The sequence below is a fragment of the Canis aureus genome, chromosome 2 (genome assembly GCF_053574225.1).
Source record: "Canis aureus isolate CA01 chromosome 2, VMU_Caureus_v.1.0, whole genome shotgun sequence".
NCBI lineage: Eukaryota > Metazoa > Chordata > Mammalia > Carnivora > Canidae > Canis > Canis aureus.
In genome coordinates, this window is record NC_135612.1 from 63,494,307 (window position 1) to 63,503,777 (window position 9,471).

The 9,471-nt window shown below is 63.6% G+C and overlaps 1 protein-coding gene across 1 annotated transcript; it reads left to right on the plus strand.

Annotated features, from left to right (window-relative positions):
* Nucleotides 1-5,578: 5,578 nt before the first annotated feature.
* NKX1-1 (NK1 homeobox 1) lies at nt 5,579-9,204 on the plus strand. Its single transcript, XM_077860424.1, has 2 exons — nt 5,579-6,071; nt 8,157-9,204. Exons 1-2 carry the CDS (start codon nt 5,579-5,581, stop codon nt 9,038-9,040), a joined length of 1,377 nt encoding a protein of 458 aa, XP_077716550.1. The 3' UTR covers nt 9,041-9,204.
* Nucleotides 9,205-9,471: the final 267 nt, after the last annotated feature.

Here is a 9,471-nt window from a genome sequence, read left to right on the forward strand (position 1 = left end):
ATGCCTCCTGGGTGCTGTTGCCACTAAGGTAAGTAGGAATGATTTGTGTGAACAAATGGCCAAGGGCATGGCTGAAAGAAGCAACTGCAGGTGTAGGCACACAGCAGGTTGACCATCAGGCTCAGGAACTACAGGGTGCAGGTGTAGGGACTGTGCAGGACAGCCTACAGGATCCAGTCAGGAAGTCCTTGATGCTGGTCTGCAGAGCCCAGATGCTGGCCCTGGACCATGGGAACCTTCTGATGTTTCTGGATGTGGAGTGTGATCTGATTTGTGCTTTAGAATGATGAAGAGTACACTGGAGGGCTAGGCTGTGGCAGACGCAGTGCGAAGTGGAGGCAGTCAACAGCAGGAAACTCTGACACTCTGTGCTCAGGGCATCCCCAGATGCCCCGACACCAGGAGTCTTCTGACCATTCACCTCCAAGCAGGGCTTAGAGCATTCCCCTGGGTAAAAAATCCATAGAAAGCCCAGACGACTATGGTGATTACTGAGGGCAAGAATGTCTGCACTTGAAACCTTGGGTACTGACAGGACTGTGGGATCACAGGGATGGAAGGTGGCCATCCTGGGTATGACTGAACCTGGACATCCTTGTTGCCCCTGTAAGAAGGACGAGCAAAGCAGCTGAAAGACCAAAGGCAACAGGGGGCATTCTGAAGAGGGAGAGCCTGCAGCGGCCAGGACCCTTCCAGGCACCCCACCTGGACTGCCTTCCCTTTGGCACCTGGTGGTTGATTATCTGTCGCTTTGCACATTAAGAATGCTGGCATCAGTAGGACACAGCATTCACATCAGAGTTCCACCACATCCTGGCTGGATGACATTGAGCATGAGATCAATCCTCTTCATCCCCCATTCACCATCTGTGAGGTGGTAATCCTCACCTCTGTCCTACCCTCTGGTCAGAAAACCCTTTGGAGCTAGGATGTCCTCCGAGGCCAAGAGAGGAAGCTGGCCGCCTCCTTCCCAGTGCTGACATGGGAGCTGGGTGCCCTACTCTTTGCACATAGCACCCCTGATTCCACAGCCCGACTCTCCGTTTTGATGATTTGGGATTTTGTTTTTAAGTTGAAAGGATTTAAACCTCACCTTTGCATTTGACTTACCCCTTGCCAGGAACCAGGCCCAGCGCTACAGTGCTTATCATCTTTGAACTCTCATCGAAGCTTACAAATAGAAGCATTCAAATCCAGGCAGTGAAAACCTCGTAAAAATCTGGCCTTTTGGTTGGCCATGGTGAATGAACTGGGGCATAGCATACACTGTGCCATGACGCCACACCACACACAATCTGCCGCCGTCTTCCTCCTTTGGGGTGTCCCAGAGTATGAGGAAGACAGCCAAGGACGGGCGCAGATGTCACAGCGGGGTGATAACCAGGGAGAGCGGAGACGCCAGGACGCTGTTGCGCTGTCCGCGGTGCTGACCGCGGGCGCAGGCGCAGCCTGGGTGCGCTGTCCGTGGTGCTGACGTGCTTTGGCGCTCTCCATGGATCCGAGGATGGCCCTGGTGCCGCGGCTGTGCGGTCCGCAGGCGCAGCCAGCCGCCGGTATTTCCTTTCTTCTCTGTTGTTCTGAGTGTGGGATACCTTTGTTTGAGAAATCAAAAGACCTCAGGAGAGTTATATTTTAAGAAGATAAATAAAGAAGTCAATAAGCAGAGAAAGTCCCCCTCTTGTTTTCCAAACTCTGGGTGAGCAAAAGAGTTCACCATGGAGTCCAGCGGGTGGAGAGTCAAAGGGAGCAAAAGGAGAAGCCTTCTGTTCTCCTTCTCCGCCTCTACCTCCTGTATCCTTCCCACAGGTGCACAGGAGGTTGGCCCGTTCAGAGCCAGCACTATACCATCAGCAGGACCCAATATGGACGCAAGGAGTCAGAACTAATTGTAGATGGGGGTGACAGTCCCTTCCCTGCATCTTTGACAGCGATGTTGGGAGGCCCCTGGGCAGTCTGCGGTGGGGTGTGCTTTGTATGAAGCAAACATTATACAAAGTGAGGGTTATCCATCCACATGCCCCGAAGACTCCAGAACATGCTGCCCCTCCACCCCGTCCAGTAAAGCTCTCCAGGTGCAAAAGAAAGGAGGCCCCCTAAACACATAAGTTAGTGGCAGTGGCAGGACACCCTTCCTGCTCTTTTGCACTCCAAAATTCCAAAAAATTGATGCTGAGGAGAGCATATGGCCATGGATTGAAAGGGCTGGATGCTCAGCATTCCACAATCCCTCTCCCAAACACCTCCCCTTCCTCTTCTGCATAATCACAGCCCTCACCCACTACTCCCCTCCGCCCCCCCCATCACTTCTCAGACTTTTTACAACCAAACCCTCCTTCAGATTTCTACACTTGTTCCATTTGTTTCCTGCTTTTGTGCAGCCCCTCCCCCAGCCTGCCGAAGACCCCATCTGGTCCTGCTGATGTACAGTGAGTGGAGGCTTAGCAATGAAGGGGTGTCTCCTGTCCACTGGGTAGGCAGAGGCATCCCTATCTCAGGCACTGATTTCACCTGTCAGTGCCCACCTGGGGCCCAGCAAGTGAGGCTGGTGGCTTGGAGATAACCCGATATGGCAGATGGGCAAAGATTGCACAAATGAGGGTCTAATTGACAATCAATTGTGATTAGGAGCGAAAGGACGTCTTTATAGCCCTGGATGCTCTGAGTTGAGGTTGGGGGGAGGGGAGGGTTGTTCCCAGGTATCAGAGAGAGTAGAACGGGTGCTGTGTGTCCCCAGGACTTGGGTTGTTTCTTAGAGGTAGGGGAAGGGGAGGGCAGAAGCAGATGCCATGATCTCTCTGACTCTTGTCCTCACGTAGCACCTCTTCTTCACGTGGGAACATGACGCAAGGTCCCCTCTGTAGCGCTGGGGGCTTCCCATCACACCCGTTGCCCTGCCTCTGCTCCCCTGGGTCAGACCCTGCAGTTCATTACTCTGATTGCTGCAATTCCCATTAGACTATTCAGGGCAGGGAAGAGAGGGGAGAGGAGAACCAAGGAAGAAAACCTTGGCACCTCCAAATTCCAGGACAGTCATGGCACTTTTGTCCAAGTCAGCTGAACCCCCACCTTTCAGCAGGGAGCACATCCTACTGTGCTGTGTGAATATGTTTGGTTGTGTATTACAATATGTTATTTCATTATGTTTATTACGTATCATACTTAATATACTGTATTCTACTTACTATGTTTTAGTGATACCATACATTGTGCTACATCTACATTATATAAAACTTCATTTTGTGTGTTTGTGTTGAAGGAAAGATGTACCAAGAGGCCTCATGCTTCTCTTTCTCACCTGCAGGTGTATATAATGGGGGTGTATAATGGGGGTGAGATCACACACCCAGCACCTGCCCACCCAGTGACTGCCATATTTGTACCTCCCGTGGTGACTGGTGGTAGATAGGGACAGGTCCTGTGTGGCATGGAGTGTGAGCACACATGAGGGGCTGTGATGCTCTAGGTCACATTGGAACTCAGCCACCCAGAGACAGGTCAGAGGTCTGCACTTGGGACCTGCCCGAGGGCACTTCATGCTATGCCTGGCGTGGGAAAGGGGCAGGTAGGGGCCTTGAGTGCTGTCCTCGTGGAAAGAATAAAGAGGGAACCAAGACCAGAACAGAGCTGGTGGGCGCTGCTGAGGCCCGCTGCAGGGTGGTGAATGCGTTTGTGAATCATGCGCCTGACACGGTGTGCCCAGGTGCTCATGAATGAATCTGAGATTGTATGTGGCGCGTGCTGCTGAATGAGTGTGTATGTATATGTGTGTGTGTGTGCACATCTATATTCAAACTTAGCTGGGGGAGGGGCAGAGAGAGCCCAAGAGTCCCGCCAGGAAGGTGGGGGCGGGAAGGAGATAATTACCTCCCTGTGATGAGAGATTATCCACCCTCCTTCCCCCAGAGGTGATTTATAATTTAAAGATAAAGAATAATCAAGTCCTGGCAAGGAAGGACACAGTGTTGTGGGTCTGATTAGAATCTCGGGATGGACCAGTGTGCGGGGGGAGGGGACGGGCTGGGAGAGGGGAGGCCTTACCTCCCCCCCTCAGTCCCAGCCTCCCTGAGGCTCAGCATGTCCGAGGTTGGCCCAAATTACAGCCGATTGGTCCCCCATTATTTCTCCCAACTTTTAATTTCTGCTTCCAAAGGATCATTGCCCGCGGTAATTGCAAAGGACCCGTCCTTGTGTGTGGAGCAGGCTCCGGGGACCGCAGTGTCGGGTGGCGCGCACACTGCTCGTGCACACGCCTGCGTGCACACTCACGGCCGTCAGAGACAGTCTCACGCCCTGAAGACCCCCGCATGCGCGCCCCCACCGCCGGCTCCCACCTGGGTCCCACCAGCGGCGGGGACCAGGAAGGGCGCTGCGAGAGCAGCCAGGGGCTTACCCTCGGACGCGGACGCTGGCCGGTCCCTCCGAGGGCGAGGGCCGGGCCCGGGCGGGGCAAACAGTCGCAGCTGTAGATAAATATGCACAAACAGAGACCGGGACCGAGGGGCTTCTCAAGTCTCCGCGCGCGGGGGTGCAGGAGTTTGCCGCCATGTGTCCCCCTACCTGAAGGGTATCGATCTGTACGTAGGCCGCCTGCTGTCCGTACGCTTCCTCGGTCCCCGATTGGGGGCGGGGGCGGGGGCGGGAGGACCGTCCAGCCTCTCTCATTTTCGATACCACTACTAATGAGCGACCCAGGGGCCTCCGGCCCCGCCCCTCGCGGGGACACAAGGCCGGGCCCCAGTTTGACGACGCGAAGGGGGCGGGAGCGGGAGGGGCCGCAGGGACAGAGCCGCGAGAGGAGGCCCCGAGAGGAGCGACCGGGAGAGGCGCGACCGAGGTGCACGGACCGCGCGGAAGACACCCAGAGTCTGCCCCACGACCTCCCCCACCCCCGCCCCAGCCGCCGAGGGGCCGCCCGAGGGCCGGGACCGCGCGCCTGCAGGCCGAGGAGGGGCCACCTGGGCGCCGCGTCCCGCGCCGGGATGTCCCGGCCGAGTCTTAGCGCTCGCCCGCCCGTGCGCCCCGGGGCCTCGGCGGCCCCTCCGCCGATTGATCCCGCAATTATTTAAAAGCCAGGGCTGTCTCCTCCCCCTCCGCCCAGGAGGCAGGCGCACCGTTTCTGGACGAGCGGAGGCGCAGCGACGCGCCGCCGACCGCGACAGCCGCTGGCGGCCCGCACTCGGGCTCCCGGCTGAGCGTCTGTCGGTCGGGCCCGGGGCTCCGTCCGTGTGTCCCGCGCGGGGCCCGCCTCCTTCGCCCGGGGCCGTTCGCAACCAATTAGGCGCGCGCGCTAACGAGGGCGGCGGAGCCCCGCGGCCGCCTGCGGGCGCACGTGTGTGCGGCGTGTGGGCGCGTGGGCGCCGCCGGCGGGGCCGCCATAAATGCGCGGGCCGGGCGCGGCGGGCGCCTGAGGCGGCGGCGGAGGCAGCGCCGGGCAGCAGCGGCGGAGCGCGGGGCACGGCGCCGAGAGCCGGCAGGGCCGCGGCCGCCTGCGCCAGATCGTGCGGCGGCGCCAGGGCCGCCGGGGATGGGAGCCCAGTAGCCGCCGGGGCCCGAGCGGCCGGAGCGGCGGGAGGCCGGCATGAGCGCCAGCGGCCCGGCGGCTCCCGGGGACGGCCCCGCGCTGCAGCCGCCGCCGCCCGGGCCCGGCCCGGGGCCCGCACCGCCCGCGCCCGCCGCCGCCGCCGCCGCCGCCGCCGCCGCCGCCCGGGACACCATGGACGGGCGCGCCGAGCTGCCCGCCTTCCCGCGGGCCGGGCCCCCGCCGCTCGCCGCCAGCGACACGGTGCCCGCGGCGCCCGAAGGGGCCGGGGCGGCCCGGCCTGGCCCGCCGCCGCGCCCCACCTCCTTCTCGGTGCTGGACATTCTGGACCCCAACAAGTTCAACAGCAGAAGACGCCGCTGTGTGCTTCTGGGCCCCGTGGCGCCCGCCGCGTGCGCCCCGTGCGCCCCGGCCCCGTGCGCCCCGGCCCCCGCTGCCCCGGGACGCCCGCCGCGCGCAGAGGAGCTGGAGCGCCGCGCCCTCGCCGCCGCGGGAGGAGGAGCTGGAGCCGCCGCCGGAGCTGAGCCGCCGCGTGAGTAGGACGCGGCCCGCTCCGGTCGCGGGAGCCGGGAGCCGGGCCGCATCTATGCGTTCACGCTCCCGGGCCCCTCGGCGAGCCGGGCCGGCGGTGTGCCGAGGCTCGGTGCAAAGTTCGCAGCGCGCGGGGCTCCGTCCGACCCGGACTCCGGGGCCCGTGCCGCGCCTCCCGGGATGGCTCCGCCCGGGCCGGTCCCGGGGCTTCGGGGCTGCAGGGCCGGCCTTGGAAGGCAGTTGGTGCCAGAGGAGGAGGGGACCTGCGAGGCGGCGGGCCCGTGACCTCCCCGCCCCCACCGCGGCCGCCGGAGGCCTCCCTCCCTCTTTCCTCCTTCTCCTTTTTTTTTTTTTTTTTGGACAAATCAGACTAATTGTGACAAAACGCTGGTTATCTCTGGAAAAACAATTAAATCCCTTCGATTACAGTTAAGGGGAAATGTGCTTAGCGGCGGAAAGCGGCCGGTAATGGGGCGGCCCGCGCCCCCGGCCCGGTCGATATCCCATTACGGCAGCATGCATATCTCTTTCAAGCACCTTGCAAACTCCCCCCGAACATCTAAATTATAGGGTCAAAATTCGGATAATTACTCGATTAAAACCTATTACACTTATTAGGGGCCGCTATTGATCGAGAATTGCATTCGACCGGCTCCTGATTGCTTTTGGTGCCCCCTCCTCCGGCCCTTCCTCCCAGCAACTTCCCAGCCCCTCCGCGGAGCAGGAGCAGGGATGGGAGTGCAGGGTGGACAGGGCTGGGGCTGCTGTGCTGGGGCAGAGGGGCCTGGGGTGCCTGGGCTCGCCAGCTCCAGGTGGGGTTGACGTGAAGGAAGAGCAAACCCAGGCTGGCTGAAGGGGAACCCTTCCCGCTTTTGGCCTAGCCAGGGTTCCCGGAGTCTCCACCCAGAGCCTCCACCAGCTTGGGGGCCCATCCCAGCGGAAGGCCCTGTCTTTCACAGGTTCAGGGAGGGAGCCAGGTCAGGCCCTTTTCCTCCTCAGACTACTCCCGACATGGCAAAGCTGGCTGGCCAGGTGTTCTCAGGGCCATCCTAGGGGATAGCCCCTGCTCCTGCTAAGGGGTGCGGGCGGGGGGCCAGCCCATCTGCCCTGCCGACTTCCCTGCAACCTCTGCAGGTGTCCTGGATAAGTGCGCTAGCACCCAGTTTGACATTTATTCACGAGGTTCTTGATGCCAACCTGACTCAAGAGTCGGGGCCTTGGAGCCGGACTGGGTAGCACCATGCTGGGCACATGCCCTGGCTTTTCTCCTAGTGGTGCCACCACCTGTGGGGGTACAGTCGTTATAGACGCGCTCCCAGGCCCTGCGTAGGATAGCCTGCCTTCCAAATTTTCCACGCTAGAAATGCAGCCACCTCAGGGGCCTCTGCTTGGACGGTTAGGGCTGCTGCTCAGATTGGGCCTAGCCGGGACAGCCCCCCGACCTAGCACTGCCCAGGCCGGAACCTCCAGGCCAGAGCCTCCGGTAGGACCCAGGTTGGCGGGGCTTTCCACCGAGTGGGGAGGGCTGCGAAGCCGGGACCGGCGGCTGGAGCTGGAAACGGGGGCCAGGGCAGCCAGTTGGGTCTCCCGAAGTCCCCTCCGTGCAGCCGGTCCAGCCCCACCACTGGCCGCTGGCAGCAGGCTCTCAAATGCCCGGTAATTGGCCGGTCCACGCCTTTCCGTAATTGGAGGGTAATATACGCCGAAATAAATTAAATGGCCGTTAACTAGTTTGTACATTACACAAAATGAGTTTAATTAAGTTTGTATCTGCCCCGCGGATCGATCGGAGCTCTCAGCCCGCGGTAAACCCGCGGCCCTGCCGGCCCGGCCCGGGAGACCTGCTGCGGGAGGCTCGGAGCGGCGGGAAGAGGCGGGCCGGGGAGGGAGGCGCGGAGGGACGGGGGACGGGGGACGAGGGACGCGGGACGACCCCGCCCCGGAGGAAGCGGGGAGGGAGCCGATCCCCGAGAGGAGCAGCGGAGCAGCAGGGGGGCCCCCTTCCCGGGGCGCGGGGAGCGCGGGGCCGAGCGCGGGCAGGGCGCCGCGTCCTAACTGTGTGTCCTCCCGGCCCGCTCGCCCGCAGACGCCGGCGACCCCTACAAGGCGGACGAGGCCGAGGCCGGCGGCTACAGCAGCGGCGGCGGCGGCCGCAGCCCGAGCGCGGACAGCGGGGACGAGGCGCCCGACGACGACGACGACGAGGACGGGGCTCCCGACGCGGGGACGGCGCGCGGCGCGGAGGAGGCGCGGGGAGGCGGCGGCGGCCTCGCGGCCCGCGGGTCGGGCTGCCCGGGCGCGGCCGAGGCGGAGGCGCCCCCCAGCGCGGTGGAGGAGGCGGCAGCCCCCGGCCCCCGCGGGAGCTCGCCCGGAGCCCCGGGCCCGCCCGGAGCCTCGGCGGCGGCGGCGGCGGCGGCGGCAGGGGGCGCGGGGACCCCCCCTCAGGGCGCGGCGGCGGCCACCAAGCCCAAGCGGAAGCGCACGGGCTCCGACTCCAAGTCCGGGAAGCCGCGGCGCGCGCGCACCGCCTTCACCTACGAGCAGCTGGTGGCTCTGGAGAACAAGTTCAAGGCGACCCGCTACCTGTCGGTGTGCGAGCGCCTCAACCTGGCGCTGTCGCTAAGCCTCACCGAGACGCAGGTGAAGATCTGGTTCCAGAACCGGCGCACCAAGTGGAAGAAGCAGAACCCGGGCGCCGACACGAGCGCCCCGACCGGCGGCGGCGGGGCTCCGGGACCCGGCGCGGGCCCGGGGGCCGGGCTGCCCGGAGGCCTCAGCCCGCTCAGCCCGTCACCGCCCATGGGCGCGCCGCTCGCCATGCACGGCCCCGCGGGGTACCCGGCGCACGGCCCCGGCGGCCTGGTGTGCGCCGCGCAGCTGCCCTTCCTGTCCAGCCCGGCGGTGCTGTCGCCCTTCGTGCTGGGCTCACAGACCTACGGCGCGCCCGCCTTCTATGCGCCGCACCTCTGAGCGCGGCGGGACCCGGGACCGGGCTCCGGGAGGCCTCCCCTGGGCGCTCCGTAGACAGCCGGTTGCCGCAGGGGAGTTTTACCTTTATAAACGACTGTACGCGTCGGGGCCGGCTCGGCCGCTCGGAAGCACTTTGCTGAACTTTACTCAATCAATAAACCGCAGGAGGCTGCACTGCGTCCCCTCAGGCTCCCGCGCTGCCGCGCCCGAGGCGCCCCGGGCTGTCGGACCCCATGTGCCCACCGGCTGGGGGTCGCTTGGCCGGACTGCGCCCTCCGGGGGCGCCTGCCCCACCCCCACCCCCACCGCGGCGCCCGGGGCCGGGCCGCTGCGGCTGCTGTCCTAGCGTCCCGGTCCCGCGTCTCCCCTTCCCCGTCCCGACCCGGGCCTTCAGGGACGCCCTTTCCCCCTCCGCGCAGCCTTAGGGAAGC